The sequence below is a fragment of the Canis aureus genome, chromosome 25 (assembly GCF_053574225.1).
Source record: "Canis aureus isolate CA01 chromosome 25, VMU_Caureus_v.1.0, whole genome shotgun sequence".
Taxonomy (NCBI): domain Eukaryota; kingdom Metazoa; phylum Chordata; class Mammalia; order Carnivora; family Canidae; genus Canis; species Canis aureus.
In genome coordinates, this window is record NC_135635.1 from 1,634,965 (window position 1) to 1,652,781 (window position 17,817).

The window sequence follows — 17,817 nt, forward strand, 5'->3', positions numbered from 1 at the left end:
CCAGTCCTTGAAATACACTATAACTGGATTGTGAATTTAAAGATTATTATAATAAACATACTTAAAACTATGAACATTATTTAATTTTCCTAGACAAAAATAATGCTCCAAGACTTTGTAGTCCCTCCAATTCATATTTCTGGACATTTATTTGTATAGTAAACATATAAGAAACATTGTGTGTAAATTTTTGGAAATACCACAATTCAGTTGGAAGTAGTTATATAATATGTAGATTACTATACAACTTTCAGGAGTTCTTTTTTTTTGTTGTTTTTAATTTTTTATTTATTTATGATAGTCACAGAGAGAGAGAGAGGCAGAGACACAGGCAGAGGGAGAAGCAGGCTCCAGGCACCGGGAGCCCGATGTGGGATTCAATCCCGGGTCTTCAGGATCGCGCCCTGGGCCAAAGGCAGGCGCCAAACTGCTGCGCCACCCAGGGATCCCCCCAACTTTCAGGAGTTCTAAAAAGATGTGCTCTCCATTTTTATATCTTCTTTGAGGCATGTGAGAATAGGTAACTAGGATTCAAGCCAGCCTCAACCTTTTGACTCATCTTTTGTCTGTTTTTTTTTTGTTTTGTTTTTTTTATATCTTTCTACCTCAGTTTTCCAGTCTGTTAGCAAAATGCTTTACAAAAACCCTGATATAAAACAGTAAGGCAAGTTAGTTTAAGATTATAGTGATATATGTGCTTTCTGTATAATCCCTCTGGGGCAGCTGATTTACCTACTAGTGAAATAATATATGCTAAACTGTTTTATGCTAAATAATATAGTGGAAAACAAACCCAGAATTTATGAACAGAAATTTCAATTCCTAAATAATCTACTACCTAGTAAAACTTGAGTTTGCTTTGTTTTCTGAGGTTCATACAATGTGCATTATAGTCTCACAGTTCATATGTTTATTGGCATCTTTTCCTTAAATCAATTTTCTAAATGTAATGCAAATCACAGCAACACTGAGTATCCAGTGGAGAATAAAATGTTGAGACTGCTGTGGTAGAGATCTTTGGTGTTTGTACTCTTTGCTTAGCAGCAGCTAAATTATCTTAGAGTCTGAAACTTGGTATCCAAAGTTATGTTCTTGGAAGAAAACTGTTTGTATATAATTTCTTTCTTTTTAATATCATAAAGGAATGGAGCCCATAGAACTCTGTTTGGGTGCCTGTCTAAATTTTTTACCTTGTTTATAGCTGCGCTGAAAGGCATTTAGTACCTGCTAAGCTTGGTTTCAGTTCTCTTTATTCTCTTTGTGATGAATGGCTGGGACAATTTCTAAGTGTTTAATATAAGTAATACTCACTGGGGAACATTCACAGGATTCTGAAAATGGGTCCTTGAAGGTAACAAAGGAGGAACTATCTTGAATTGCTTGATTACCCTGTGTATCGATATGTTTAAGTTTCCACCTTGTCTATTTCTATATGAAGCTGTTAGTTTATAATTTTAGAAAGATTTTTTTGGTAGTCCATTTTGAACTTGTTGGTTCTGTCACTTTGTAGTAGAGAATGAACAACCTTGTATGATTTGTAAATATATTGTTCAGTGCTTTATTTTATTTTATTTTTTTAAGATTTTATTTATTTATTCATGAGAGAGAGAGGCGCAGAGACACAGGCAGAGGGAGAAGCAGGCTCCACGCAGGGAGCCCTACGTGGGACTCGATCCCCGGCCTCCAGGATCATGCCTCAGGGGCTGAAGGTAGCGTAGCGCTAAACCGCTGAGCCACCTGGGCTGCCCTGTTCAGTGCTTTAGAATAGTCTAGCAGATGTGAGCCCTTTTTTAAAACTCATAGACATTTTTTTGAGTCATGCGGATCATTTTTTATTAGATTACATTATATTATTTTTTATTTTTTAAAAGAAATCTCTGATCATTATAGACTTGAAAATGCTGAAGGTACAAAGAAGAAAACAAAATCACCTGGAATACCATTACCCAGAGATAACCATTATTAACATTTGATGCTAATTCCCTTATCTTTTTCTATGCTTATTACTATTTTTTTTTTTCTTTTCAGTACACTCCATGCCCACGTTGGGCTTGAATTAGGACCCCGAGATCAAGAGTCATAGAGTTGCATGTTCTACTGACCGCCAGCCAGGCGCCCATATTTTGTTTGCTTTTTTATAGATTGGAATTATGGTACATATGCAATTTTATATCCTGCCTTTTTCCCTACAGAATGTATAGCATTTTATAGGTCATTAAATAGCTTTCAGAAACATTATTTTTAACAACTTAAAAATAGTCTATTATAAGGCAGTATCTTATTTTTTTTTTTTTAAGGCAGTATCTTATATTGATCCATTCTTCTTAAACATTTAATTCCTGTTCTTTTTTCCTAGTTGTTATAAATATGACTATGATGAACATTTTAATATATAAGTATATAAGTGGTCATGTTTTGGGCTTTAACCTCAGAATAAAGTCCTGAAGAAAGAATGATTATTCAAAGGATACAAAACATTTTAAGACACTTAATATAAATATTGCCAGGAGCACCTGGGTGGCTCAGTTGATTAAGGGTCTGCTTTTGGCTCAGGTCATGATCCCAGGGTCCTGGGATTGAGTCCCACATCAGGCTCCTTGCTCAACAAAGAGCCTGCTTCTCCCTCTCCCTCTGCCTGCCTTTCCCCCTACATGTGCACGCTCTCTATCTCTCTGTCAAATAAATAATTTTATTTATTTTATTTTTTAAAGATTTTATTTATTTTAAATAAATAATTTTAAAGTAAATATATATTTCCAGCTTGCTTTCCAGAAAGATTATTCCAATATGTACTCCCAAAAATCTTTTTTTTTTTAAGATTTTTTATTTATTTATTCATGAGAGATACAGAGAGAGAGAGAGAGAGAGAAGCAGAGACACAGGTAGAGGGAGAAGCAGGCTCCATGCAGGGAGCCCGATGTGGGATTCGATCCCGGGACTCCAGGATCATGCCCCGGGCCAAAGGCAGACACTAAACTGCTGAGCCACCCAGAGATCCCCCTCCCAAAAATCTTATATGAAGGTATAAGAATTTCTGCTACATTCTTTTTCTTTTTTTTTTTTTTAAGATTTTATTTATTCATGAGAGACAGAGAGAGGCAGAAACATAGGCAAAGGGAGAAGTGGGCTCCTTGCAGAGAACCCGATGTGGGACTTGATCCTGGACCCCGGGATCACACCCCGAGCCGAAGACAGACACTCAACCTCTGAGCCACGCAGGCGTCTCTGCAGTCTTTTTTTTTTAATGTTTCTTTTTTTTTTTTTTTTTTTTAAGATTTTATTTTTTCATTTTCTTTTTTAAGTAGGCTCCACACCCAATGTGGGGTTTGAACTCCAACCCGGAGATCAAGAGTCACCTGCTCTACCTACAGAGCCAGGCAGGCATCCTCTGCTGCTTTATTTATTCATTCATTCATGAGTGAGTGAGTGAGTGAGTGACATTGAGAGAGAGAGAGGCAGAGACACAGGCAGAGGGAGAAGCAGGCTCCATGCAGGGAGCCCGATGTGGGACTCGATCCTGGGTCTCCAGGATCACACCATGAGCTGAAGGCAGCGCTAATACGCTGAGCCACCCGGGCTGCCCTGCTGCATTCTTTTATGTTAAGATATATCTTGGGATGCCTGGGTGGCTCAGCAGTTGAGCGCCTGCCTTAGGCTCAGGGCATGATCCCAGAGTCCTGGGATCGAGTCCTGCATCAGGCTCCCTGCAGGGAGCCTGCTTCTTCCTCCTCCTGTGTCTCTGCCTCTCTCTCTGCGTGTCTCTCATGAATAAATAAATAAAATCGTTAAAAAAAAATATGTCAAACATGTTTAGCTCTAAATACATAAGTACCTGGATAGCAGTTGTTTTGTGGACCCAGCAACTTTCTGAAAAAACTGGAATATAAGTGTAGAATTTCAGCAGTTTACTTGAATATTGGCTTCACATTAAATTAATAAGTATTTACTGAAAATCAGCTGTGTTATGAGAGGAAACAAAGGCTTCCAGAAGTTTTAACCTAGATCTCTGTATCCTACCCCATTCCCTATTTAGTCACAGATAATACAGCCATTTCCCTTTTATTCATGAAACTAAAGTAGTCTGCTCCTAACCAGTAATACATCACCATTTCATTTCATAGCAGTTATCTGCTATTCATCTAAAATTATTTTGTTTACTTGGAGTGTAAGTAAGCATTGTAACTGTAGAGACTGTATCTGTCTCATTCATTGTTAAATTCTGGGGCCTAGAGTGTGGGATAGGCAATGAATAAAGTATTCAGTGAATTGATGAATTTTTTAAAGATTATTTATTTATTCGTGAGAGACTCTTGGGGGGAGGGCGGGGTGCGGAGACACAGGCAGAGGGAGAAGCAGGCTCCATGCAGGGAGCCGGACATGGGACTCTATCGCAGGACCCGGGGGTCACGCCCTGAGCCAAAAGTGGAGCTAAACCCCTGAGCCACCGGGGCTGCCCGAATTGATTAATTTTAAGGGTTTTTTGTTGTTGGTTTTTTTCTTAGGTAGGCCCCATGTGCAGCATGGAGCTCAAGGTGGGGCTTGAACCCATGACCTTGATATCAAGACCTGAGCTGAGGGCAGCCTGGGTGGCCCAGCGGTTTAGCGCTGCCTTCAGCCCAGGGCGTGATCCTCGAGACTGAGAATCGAGTCCCACATCAGGCTCCCTGCATGGAGCCTGCTTCTCCCTCTGCCTGTGTCTCTGCCTCTCTCTCTCTGTGTCTCTCATGAATAAATAAATAAAATCTTTAAAAAAAAAAAAAAAAAAAGACCTGAGCTGAGACCAGATGCTTAATTGATTGAGCCACCTGGGTGCCCCAGTGAATTGATGAATTTTAAAACTGACTATATTTACTTACTATTTTTACTTTTTGACCCACAAAGTAAATTTCAGACTTTGTCCTTGTCAGATATATATTTTTTAAAGATTTTATTTATTTATTCATGAGAGACACAGAGAGAGAGAGAAATGCAGAGACACAGGCCGAGGGAGAAGCAGGTTCCATGCAGGGAGCCCGAGGTGGGACTCGATCCGGCGTCTCCAGGATCATGCCCTGATCCGAAGGCGGCAGTAAACCGCTGAGCCACCCGGGCGGCCCCGTTGTCAGATCTTTTACCAAGACTTTTAACCCCTCTTTTTGTGTTCATGCCTATATTCTGGAATTGTCTAGCAAAGGAATTTGATAAATGAACATAAAGAATAAGAAATATCAAGGTATCTAATATGTACAATGATCAATCTCTGACTAATTGAACTTGTAAAGTAAGCCATTCTTACCACTTACCTGTCTCTCATGCCAGATGACAAAGATTCTTTTTTTTTGACAAAGATTCTTTGATCAAACTTTAGGCAGGTTCCTGAACCTTCTTTTAGACCTATCCGTGTACTTTCTTGTAAGATCCAGCTTTAGCAAGAATCCCCACCATTGATATCACCTTCATATCTGATCAGGTTCTTCATCTTTGACCATCTTCCAGGTTATATCTGATTATCCTGGCGGGTCTTTAGCAAGAATCTTGTTAGGTTGGTTTAAGTCAGAAACCCCCCTTCTCCTGATGTTTCAAACTCAGTAATTTTCCACCCATTAACCCCCACCATGGTCCTTGGCTATAAATTTCCACTTACCCATGATGTATTCAGAATTGAGCCCAGTTCTATACTGAGGTTTCTTTTCCCCTATTGCAATAGTTCTGACTAGCAACTGTTTTTTACTTTAACTACTTCCTAGCTCTAGTTTTTCTTTGACACAGATGAGTGAAAAAAAAATTATTTTTGCAAAGGATTATTATCTTTTTATTTTTATGTCTACTTTGCCTGGCATTTAGTTCTTGGTAATGTTTTTTTGAATGAATGAATGATAGCTAGTCTGAACCCCTTCTAGATTTTCATGAATCTTTGATATTAATGGTGCATATTCTTTTCTCATTTTCTGTACTTAGCAGTATCGGGTTTTTGTTATTAGGAACCTAAGAACAGGCCTTTGGGTGTGTTTGTACCTGGCTTTTATTCCTTACTAAAGTTGGGCCATTTTATGAACAGCAATTGGTTACCAAAGAAATAATCACACTACCACTGGGTCCAGAGAACTGACTTTGTAGTCCTCAGTGACAGACTAATATAACACTAATATAATATAATCACAAAACAAGAATTTTATTTCAACAAAGTCCTGTAGCATATTTTCAACCAGGAGGTAAACTACAAGGGCTAGAGCAGACATAACATAAGGTAGCATTCCTTCCTTTTACATTGGTTCTGTTATTTGAGGCTAAATTTTCTGTTTTCTACCTAGTTACAGGAGAAAAAGGGTGCTTGCTGGCTGAGGAGTAGGGCAGCACTGGCATAGGAAGTGATTAAATAAACTCTGGAATGGTTTCCCTTCAACCACAAAATTCAAAATTTAACTTGGTTTTCTTGGTTTTGTACAATCATATCACGATAAATGGCCTCCAAGTTCTATTATTTTATTCCAAATTCTATTCTATTCTTTCTCATTCTGTTAAAAAAAGAAGAAAAAAAGATAAATATGCATATACACACACAGATGATCTGTTTTCTTATTTGCACATTGACCATTTTAGGATATACTTCTGGCTCTGACAAAACTATTTAACGTAGGTTTTATGAAATTATCCCAGTTATTAAAAATCAGTCTCTATATCTTGGATTTTCTTTACTTCTCTCCCAGCATTCAGATAACTTTCTCTCATCTGAGTAAATAGTAATTTTTATCATTTATGCATTATGGTGACTCAGTACATGAGCCTTTTCCTCTGCAGACTTGGCTTCTAAGACAGCCTTTTTCTGAATCTTTGTTTTCTTGTTTTAAGATCTCTGGGGGGGCGGTGGGAAATCTCCTCTGAAAGCATCTCACTTCTCCTGGAAATGTCTCTTAATTTGTGTATCCTTTGCCTGTCATTTATTGGTTAGTTCTATAAAATGCTTGAGTTTCATCCTAGGGAATAGATAGATCGAGGAGCAGACGACAGACGTGAGTGTCATGCCCAGACACGTGATCTATTTGTCAAGTTGTACAGTTAAAAATGGGCTGTGAGTTAAATTCTGGTGAATGGGAGCATCTATATTCAAGATTTCACCTTTGTCTCAGTCTGTTTTTACTACAGAAATGTGGTGTTTTTTGTTTTGAGAAGGCATCATTTTGACCTATCTCATTAGAGATTTGTTTTAAGTATCAAATAGAAATAAGCAATGGCATTTCTTATGTGTAGCAATTGATGCAGCACACTGGGAATTTTAAAAGATATAAGCTGGATTTTTTTTTAAGTGGGAGAACAGATCATTATTGTTGTTATGTATTCTTTAAAAAGACAAGTCACTTTAAAGTGAAAAAGCAAGAATGATGGAAACGAAAAGGAGCAAGAGACTGAGGAATGATTTCAGAATAATTGTGGGTATTTAAGAAAGAGGGCCTTTTTCCTCCCATTGTGATCCTCCTTTTGGTGAAAATGGTAAAACAAAAAGCCAGTAACGTGGGAAGGAAGCAGGAAATCCTAGTTAGTGATTGTTAGAGTGTTTCAGAGCCCTGAAAATGCTTCTGATACATTTAATACTTTTTCCCCAACTTGGTTTTGCCTTTTGTTTTCTTTTAGCAAATCATGATTTTTCATTTCTATTTCCTAGTAAGGATGCAGTTAAATAAAACTTGGAAGCCATTTATCGTGATATGATTGTACAAAACCAAGAAAACCAAGTTAAATTTTGAATTTTGTGGTTGGAGGGAAACCATTCCAGAGTTTATTTAATCACTTCCTATGCCAGTGCTGCCCTACTTCTCAGCCAGCAAGTACCCTTTTTCTCCTGTAACTAGAATTTAGCCTCAAATAACAGAACCAAGGTAAAAGGAAGGAATGCTACCAGGTCCTTATGTTATGTCTGCTCTAGCCCTTGTAGTTTACCTCCTGGTTAAAAATATGCTACAGGACCTTGTTGAAATAAAATTCTCATTTCATGATTATATTAGGAAAGCAGAGTTTGGGACTAGGACATAAAATTATCTCCAGCACAGCAGTTAGGAATTTTTCCAGAGATGAATTGCTTTCCAGAAATGTTCTGAATTTTCAGTCATAATGGCTGTGGTCTTTGCATTTATTTACTGTTATTTACTTTATATTTATTTTTTGCACTATGTCATAGTTCCAGAAAGTGCTAAAAATCATCATGTATTTAAAACAAACAAACCAGAAAACCCCCGTGTCCTGGGGCTGTGTGAAGAAGAATAAAGCTCTCATTTTCCCAGTACCCAATCATCAGCTTCAGCTGGCTTCTCCTAGGAACAGAATTTATTGAAGCAATTTATCCTGGCTAAATGTGATATAAATCTGTGTACACCTATGTACATACAGGCTCTCTTCCATTACAGCAATGCTGCAGCATCAGTTTCCTTCATAGTTAAACCCTGTTCTTAGCACACTGAAAGATGACTAAGAAGCCCCTTCTATTTTATGGAACACCCACAATTTTAAACACTGATTAGTTGTAGAATTACTGATCACACAGAGTACGAGAAATACTGGTTTCCAACCCCAGAGTGAGTCTGAAGAGAGTAGGAGAAATGTTACCTAGCTACCCTCTGAGTTTTTTTGTTTTTGTTTTCTGTTTTTTTTTTTAAACCCTCTGAGTTTTAAGCATGGTTTTCTGATTACCAAATTCAGTCCAGTACTTTAACATTTTATTTTAATGCAGACCTGAGTGAAGTTAACCTGACATTTTGCTTTATCTCCGAGATAAAAATTTGAATTTGATTACAGTTCTGAAGTTGTTTCTAGGCATATTCGAATTATGATTCTTCCTCTTTCATCTTCCCATGTTAGTACTCTTTTATACACCTTTCTTTCTTGTAGAAAGTTGTTTGAAAATATTCTTTAGGAGTTTATTCCATGAGGACTATCTTTGTGCCCCACCCCCAACCCTGTTTCTCTTTTAGGAATATTTTACTATAATTTGCATTTCTCATCCTTATCCATCTCTACCTCTGTTTTTTTCTTAGTTGGAAAGTGAGAAATTTCCCCAACACATTCATACTGGAATTATTGTTCTTTGACAAAGAATTTCGATGAACATTTCAAGAGTTTAGCTTCAATAATTAAAAAACAACAACAGTATAAGCCCTGTTAAATTCTTCAGAGAAATAGAGAGGATGGATGGTGATGCCTTTTAGTGCCATTTCTTTTATCCCCTGCAGCAGCACACATCTGTTGGCTGCAACAGAGCAGCCCAAGAACTCTGGCCGAGAGCAGCACAAACAGCCGGAACATATTCACCCAGTAAACCCCCAAAGAGTCGACATTTGTTTTATTGCTGCTTTTAAAAACCTAGCCATAAATAGAATTAGAGGGGGAAGGGCACCGATATTTCTCCATTTGCCACAGACGATTGGTGGGGGGAGAAGGAGGCTCCCAGTGGGGAGAGAAGGTTTTTATTTTTATTTTTTTATTAATGAAAATCATTTCCCGTGTAGCCCAATAGGATGGGTGCTTTGTTTTCTTTGGCAATAATCTGGGATAAACGGCCCTTGCCAACAGTCTCGTAGTTTATACACCAGGGAGTCAGATTATAGCCCTGTAAAATGGAGCACCCCTCCTATAATCCCTTAATTAATTAAATGACAAATTTTGGTCTTCTCTAGTTCAGAAATATGGCTTCCGCATCGAATGTTCAGTGGATTTATTGACATAGGGAACTGCACTGATTGTAATTCAGCAGACTAGAGGAGCATGTTATATACTGTAGCAGAAAGAGGGAAAATCTAGCAAAAGGTTTGGAATTCCTTGACTATTTAGGTCTCAGTTTTTCTAATTAAAAGTTTCAGTTGAGGCACAATAGATCATATGCCACCTGTCTAATGGGTCTCCCCAAAGTAGCCTGTGTTTATAGCTTTGATAGACAGCATTCTTGGAACACCTGTTTCTAGGCTTGATATTTTTGAAGCACTTTTTTTTTTTTTAAACTCCAGCGTATTTAACATAACTTTTCCCCCTGCCTCCCCCTCCTCAGCTCCGCTCTGCTATATGAAATATGGGAGACGACAGACCGTTTGTGTGCAATGCCCCGGGCTGTGGACAGGTACGTTTACAATATACTTTATTGTGAATGTCTCGTTGTGAATCAAAGTGGCTGTTTTATCACTAAGGCAAAGAGTTTAAAGCCGGTATTTTACGTGATCACTGGAGGTAATCAGATCAGAGGATTTGCAGTGTGTAAATCCATGTTATGAGGAAGTGTAGGCACTCTACCGTAATGAAATCTGCCTTGCTCTCTTTCATATTGTTATTCTACTGGTGTTTGTTTCCCAACACACAGTGTTGAGGAATACATGTTGCTCTCTCCTCCTTTCTAAAGCTATCCATCTAAATATAAAACAAGTTTAGAAATATCTTTTCCTCAACCTTTGTGGATATAAAAGTCTGCTTAACATATTTAGAGTAGGCAGCTGAGAATGTACCCTGTGCATCATGAACCCCAATTTGCTGGAGTCTAATGGTTTTTTTTTAAATAAGAAAAAAAAAGTTTCTTTGGACCAATTCATTGTTGGTAGCTAAGGCAAATATCTTGTCTAAGTAGGGAATACAAATCCGACATAGAACCTGAGATCTCACAGCAATATAGAAAGTACAAGATTCTCAGCCATCTTCCCTCTCTGATGCCATGAAATGCCTTGTTCTGTGTGTCAGCTGCCATATTATTATTTGCATATGTGTACATTATGTGTCAGATATTTTTTATTATATGCTTTTTTAATCAAGTAATTTTGTTGAAACTGCCTTTTTATCCCCCTTCCCCCAATTTTGCACCTTCTTAACTCTTTTTCCTAGACCCTCCTCTACTGCCATGTTCCACAAAAGATGAAGAAAGGAATACAAAGGAAGTTTTATCAGCCTTCATGAATTGATTTTATGGAACCTGAAGGGTTGAATTTCTGTTCAGTTAGGAATATGCCATGTGACTCCCCAGTGACACTTACTGGTAGTATGTGAGATTGCAGACTAGTTCTATTAAACATTGTAAATACTTCCATAGAAAGAAGAGAGTTAAGTTCCAGAGATTTCCTAAGAATTGGAATTTGAGAGGTCAATGAGATGAGGGTAGTGACAAGAGATAGGCAGAAGGAGGATTCCAAGTTCCAGTAAAAGCTGAAAAATTCAGAAAAGACTAAAAAAGCCATTGCATTCTGAAGTATTCAGCATCATAGGGTATATTTCCTTCCTTGTCAGAGTTTTCAACTTTATTGTTGACTGTATGTTTTCTCCAACATGATTCGTATTTTATTCTTTTACAATAGAAGCCACTTGGGAAATTAGGTTAACTTTGTTTTTGTTTCACTTTTCAGACAGCTGTATTAGAATACATAACCAAACCTGATCCCTCTAAATTTTTGTATGTGGATTTGTTGATAATAGTATTTACTGTGATTTCCATCACTGATACCTGGGACCCCTTTCACTTACCTCCCTTTAAAAGACGACATTATTGGGGGATCCCTGGGTGGCTCAGTGGTTTAGCGCCTGCCTTCAGCCCAGGGCGTGATCCTAGAGACCCAAGTAGGATCAAGTCCTACATTGGGCTCCCTGCGTGGAGCCTGCTTCTCCCTCTGCCTCTCCCTCTCTCTCTCTGTCTCTCATGAATAGATAAACAAAATCTTTAAAAATAAAATAAAATAAAAGACTGCATTATTGGTGAAAAGATTTATTTTTCTCATACTTAAATTTATTTTTCTTATTGTTTAAGCTTCTCACTGCCCCTCTTCTATGTTTTATGCTTAAAACCACTTAGGCAAGGACTTAAAGAAACTAGAAAGGATTTTAAAAGTAAAGGAATACACTGGAAAGGCATCTCTTAAGCTCCCAAGGAAGAAAGGTATAAATAGGTTTCTTCGGACCGACTCATCAGAAAAGAGTAGTTTTCACTGAAATTTGTGAGATCCAGAGGGTTTTGTATTTGTTTCTTTTTGTTTTGCATTTTTGGGACTAGAGGTGGTAAAAATACTAGGGACTTTTTACTTTGGTTCCTTTTGTATTGTTGGATACTGTTTATCATAAGCCTTTTCCTTCCCCTACTTCTTCCTCTCATTTCTGAATTGTTTGCTGGTATTTTGGTTGTTAAGATTCATTATAACCTCTAGTGTAGGTCCTGAAGGCTATTTTTCCCCCCTCTCAGTGGATATAGAACTAAGAGAAGTTGCTACCTTCTTTTGGATTCAAGTTACTTGTTTCATAGAAAAGGATAGAAAGCTATAGTTTAAGGCTTTGAGCATGATCTATCCCTTTACCTCCTTTGTATGTCAGAACTTTATGGTTGGGCAAAATTGTAGTTCTTTAGTTATATAATCTCTTAACAAGTTTCTCCCAATATCTAGTAACAATTAACTCTCAAGTAGGATCTCTGCAAGATTTACTTTACTGTGATTGCTTTCTATTATATGAAATAGTGGAAATCTGGCAGAGAAGATAAATTTGGGAAAGCGAACTACCTTTGGCTTGTCATCCAGCTTCCTTATATCCCTTGAAAATGGTTTCATCCGGGAGCCACTTGAGGCCTTCAAGCTATTTATAATCCACTGTCATTGATTCAAATTTTTTATTCCAGAAATGGTAGAATAATTAAAAAAAAAAAAAAAAGGACTCTGTAAATCCCAGGAGTGGTAATAAGAACCATGATCACTTTTACAAGACATGGTTTAGAACTTACTGCCATAGAACCCTCAAAAATTAGTGGTTTCTACCACTTAGAGGAAGAAGGAATGAAAGCAAATTATAATTCAAGAGACTGATCCTTAAAAAAACCAACCAACAAAAATTGTAGGAATCTTACGTTCGATATCTGTTCTCTGCCCAGACTTTACCCTGTGTACCCCCTAAACTCAGAAATCATCTTATGCCTTAATATTAAGGGAAGGTGAAAGGAAAATTCACCTAAAATAGACTAGTGGATTATGCTGTCCACCATATAATCAAAACCACCGGGCTTTCAATGGATACGTAAACATGTTTTGGTTGCTAGGTCTTTAATGGCTGTTATTTTTGGATTCTGTTCATGATCTACTTCCCAACAGTAAGTCTGATGTGACACAGCTGAATTCTAAATATGCTGCATGCACTTTTTTAAAAGAAAGATGGCTGCTGAAGGTTGTATTCTCTGCATTCTTATCTGAAAAGACAGATGATAGGGTGTTTTGAGCCCTTTCATCCCTATTCTCCTGTTGAGAACCTGTTTCTCTTGAGGCCTCATCACTCTCATGAAGAGGAACTTAGGGAAAGCAATATTCATACTGATACCTCTCAATGGAATGTGGTAACAGGAATAGTTAATAGAGCTGCCTCCAGAGAATGGATTAGTGTTGTTAAGGCAACAGTACCCCAGATACCCCGTGGCAAAGGTTTGGGTTGAATTTGAGTGGTTTGGGTTTTTGAAATGTTTATAAGATAACATCTAACTAAAACCATTGTGACTGTAAAATGGCTTTTCTTCTGTGTTATAAAATAGTAGAAGTATAGTTTGGTGCTGAATTTAGGTAGTCTTTTAAGTTTTTGATGCTTTGGGAACAGTTTTACTCAAAGGTGGATCCTAAAGTTATTCTATTGTATGTGGAAGAAAGAAAAACTACAGTTGACTCTTGAACAATGCAGAGGTTAGCACCTGGGGGAGTTAAAAATCTGCATATAATTTTGACCCCTCAAAAACTTAATTACTAATAGTCTACTGTTGACCTGAAACCTTATCAGTTAACATGAACAATTGATTAACCCACAATTTGTATGTTATATGCGCTATATACTATATTCTCACAATGGTGTAAGCCAGAGAAAAGAAAATGTTAAGAAAATTCTAAGGAAGAGAAAAAAATCCACATATAGGTGGACCTGTGCAATTCAAACCTGTGTTGTTCAAAGGTCAACTGTACTGTGTTTCTGACAGTAATCTTGAATTTATAAATGTAGTTAGACAACTTACCCTTTGGATGCTTTTTTTCCCAGTTTTTATTACTAGGAGTCAACGAATTCCATATTCCTATACCACCCTCTTGGGAATATGACACTGTTTTGCAGTACAGATTATGCAGATTATAAGTAGTCCTTCCGGTTACCATAACGGAGTCTTTGCATAGAAGCTGATCATATAAGCTTATTACTTGGAATGTCTTATTTCTTTTTTTTTTTTTTTTTTTTAATTTATGATAGTCACACAGAGAGAGAGAGAGAGAGAGAGAGGCAAAGACACAGGCAGAGGGAGAAGCAGGCTCCATGCACCGGGAGCCTGACGTGGGATTCGATCCCGGGTCTCCAGGATCGCGCCCTGGGCCAAAGGCAGGCGCCAAACCGCTGCGCCACCCAGGGATCCTGGAATGTCTTATTTCTTTAAGAACGGGAACACATTTCCTCTGAGGAGATACTTCTAATGGACAGTATCATCCCATTATTAGCCACTGAGGAAGATTTCTGTCATAACCACCTCTGTATCAACTCTGTCCCTGTAAGGAAAAGTCCTTTGATTGTTTCTCTGTTCAGTGTGACCCGAGGGGCTGTTATTCTTTTCCCCCCTAAGGCTATCTATTACCAGATCTTTTGTTCTCCCAGAGGTCATATAGGTCCAGGTTGAGGGTTTGTTCATACCTAACCGAGATAGGAAACGTGTAACTAGCTCATAGACCTCCAGGGCCTGCTTTCCCTTTCTAAGGCCAGGAATATCAGGAGAGCCCTAGTTGTGGTGGGATTGAGGGCAGCTTCTTGTACCTCCTTATCTTGTCATATAATAGGAATAATGTTTATGGTGCTGTAGTCCTGGCTTCACTTGGCATTTAACCAACCTACGGTGCTGTTTATTGCTTCGTATACTCTGCCTCCATGAACATTATCCCTTAAATCTCTATTGCTTTGTAATATATGAGGCAACAAATAGCTTCTATGATTGGTTAAATGCTGGCATGCTACAAAGGTATATGTTTTATTGTCTATGTAACACAAATCTATAGAGATTTTTTTTTTTTTCTGTTATCCCAGCCCTCCCTTTAAGTGGGCCATACGGGTACTATGGGACTCTAGATTTTTAATTCTAACCTTTGGCAAGTTTCCCTATTACCTGGCATTGGCACAAAAGAAAAAGAAGGTAGAATGGGCTGGTGCTGATTACTAATTCTTTATGTCAGGAAAACATCTTGAATCGGAGAATTACAAGGGAAGAAATGGTTCTGATAGGTAAATAAATGCCATTTATGGTGGTATATACCATCTTTACATGCTTCGACAGGTGAGGGCAATTTCAGGCAAACAAATAAGCCTTTCTTCCTCACCCCCTGCCAAGAGTTTAAAAAAATTCAAATTTTTATTTAATAATTCATATTTCATTCAATAATTCATCCAGTTCCCATCTGGTAAGAGTGCCTGCATGCTGTCAGGCAGCTGAAAATACACTGCATTATACACAATTAGGCCAAATGCTAACCTTGTTTTTTGTAATAATATGTTGATTTTGCAATAACTTTCAGTCCATTCTGAGTATGCTGTGGTTTTACGAACCCTTGTGATGGAAGTAGACCACCGTTATGCATCATGTAGACAAAATTGAGACTAAGATTTTTAAAAAATGTAGATGTATTAAGAGCAAGGAATTAAACCTGTTTTTAATGTCCGATTTGGCACTCTTGACACTTGCCCTTAAAAACATGTGGTTGGTGATTTTAGTTTTTCATGTTACAGTTATTATTTATGTTACTAAGAACATAGTAGATTAAAAGCATCCCTGCTGCAGTCTGCTGGGGATGGGGGTGGGGATCAGGGGAGCCTGTATGAACCTAATTAGAGCTATACCCGAGAAATTAAGATGAAATTTTTCAGTTATTCACTCTTGTTTTCCTTGGGTATGACTTAATATTTGGAATGGGAGCCCAGAAACTGTTCTCAGAGCATTCCTGGCAGGAAAAAAAAAAAATCCTGTATCTTTGTATCTCAGTTCTTCCAAACTCAGGAGAGAGGCTGTTTCCTAGTCTCTTCTTTTATAAACTGCCGAGTTAATAAGTGCCTTCTGGATCTGAGAGCCCTGTCCTTCGTTAGTCCTCTATTGCCACCCCTGCAAAACCACATATAGCTAGGTTGTTAACTTACAAGATATTGTCATCATTATATAGAATTCATTTTTTTTTTTTTTTTTTTTTTTTTATCAAATACTCTTCCAGCTAATGCGGCAGATTGAAGAATAGCCAGTGTGTTCCCTCTTTCTGGTTAGCATGTTTCTTTAATGCAGATTGACTTGCTCAGCAGTCACATTTTGTCTGAAGCCCTTGTTAGGGCCTGCTCTGTATGTGGATTCATAACACATCTGTGTGTACATCTACAGTGCTGTATAAATAATAATAAGTAATCACCAGATGGCCTATAACTGCTCCTCTGGACCCGCTGGGTCTCTTGAAGCTGTTAGTAAAGTCTTCTGGCATTTTGCTGGGGAAAACTTGTCATAGATTTATTTCTAAAAAAATTCAAACTCACAACTGGGTGTTTAGGACTAGATATTGCTGTCTGTGTTGTAAATATTTAACAGGCTTTGTACAATGACAAGTAAAAGCGCCATTACTAACCACACACAGTGGCTGTGGAGCTCTTCTTCCCTCCCGGCCATTTCGAAAGGAAACAAAATGCCGATAAATTGTGCATTATGAGCAAGGTGTGAGAGATGCTCTCTGGAAGCTCTTTCATAAGAGAGGCAGAGAACTTCAGTGTTCTGCTCAAAGGATGTAACCGGACAAACTTAAGCTTTCTAACCATATGCCAGTGACTTATATTAAAACACAGTGTTCTTTTTAAACTAAATTTACAGTACAAGAGAAGCCCCTTCATTTGGAGTTAGGAAAGAGCCAAGTTTTGGTATTAACTGAGTCTTTATAACCAAATGATAAAGGCCTTTGAAAGAGTTGCAGTTGTAAATGTTAGTAAACACTTAGCCAAATTTTTAGACTTTTGGTTATGTCTAAAATTTTAAGATATTTATTGTTTGCCCGTGTTATTTATAAAGCAAAATGTCTTTATTTTTGTTCTCTTTTCATTTGTTTTTGTAAAAGGGGTTATATATTTTGTTTTTTGGGGAAAAAATCTTATTCTGATTTTCTGCTTATAATTTTCTATGCTATATTTTGCTATTACTACTGCCCTTGGCTCTAGTTCCTATTCCAGAGTACTTACTCAGTACAGCAATGCATATTTAAAAAAAATCAAAATAGAACTAATTACCTCTAAATTTTAGTATTTTAAAATCTTTGTCATAGATGAAAAAAGTTTCAAACAGAAATTGCATATCTTAATTCTCAAGCCTAGTTTTCTTTTGTCTGTTGAGTATTGAATCCATTTAAGCATAGAGGGACTGTCCTATAAATCATAGCACATGGCTGTTACTTTCGACCTAGGATATGTAGAAAGCTTTTCTCTTTCAAATTCTCATCTTGAAGAAATGACATACAAATTGTGAGGGGAAAATGCTGCTATTAATAGTTTATGATAGATTTTGCTTTTTAAATTCCTCAAATTATCAGGTGAAGGATAAGATTTCAAGAAGGAAAACATTGCGGAGAGAAAAATGGAAGCTTTGGGGTTTATTTCTTTGTAATAGTGCCTTTGTGTTTTTACTTTGAAATTTCTTTGTGCAGTGAAATACACCACCTAAGATTGTGCTTTGATAAGAATCTGGACTATTTGCAATTGCCACGTGAAAGTACAGAGAATGAGAATGAATTTTGAAATTAGCCCATTCCCAGTCTGGCATACCATGTGCCCTGTGTGGCTGCTGATTCTGCTGGCAGATTGAAGAGCCGAACCAAC

At 37.6% G+C, this 17,817-nt stretch overlaps 1 protein-coding gene across 7 annotated transcripts in view; it reads left to right on the plus strand.

Moving 5' to 3' along the window:
• LOC144296727 (cyclic AMP-dependent transcription factor ATF-7) overlaps nt 1-17,817 on the plus strand; it is a 100,706-nt gene that overhangs the window by 18,190 nt on the left and 64,699 nt on the right. For 5 of the 7 annotated variants that reach the window (XM_077869815.1, XM_077869816.1, XM_077869810.1 and 2 more), the window contains exon 2: nt 10,013-10,081. In XM_077869815.1, coding sequence (XP_077725941.1) covers nt 10,034-10,081 — 48 coding nt within the window. In that variant the 5' untranslated portion in view covers nt 10,013-10,033. Of the gene's footprint in view, nt 1-2,028; nt 2,154-10,012; nt 10,082-17,817 lie in introns of all 7 variants that reach the window. The other 2 variants (XM_077869813.1, XM_077869811.1) reach the window with 1 other exon arrangement.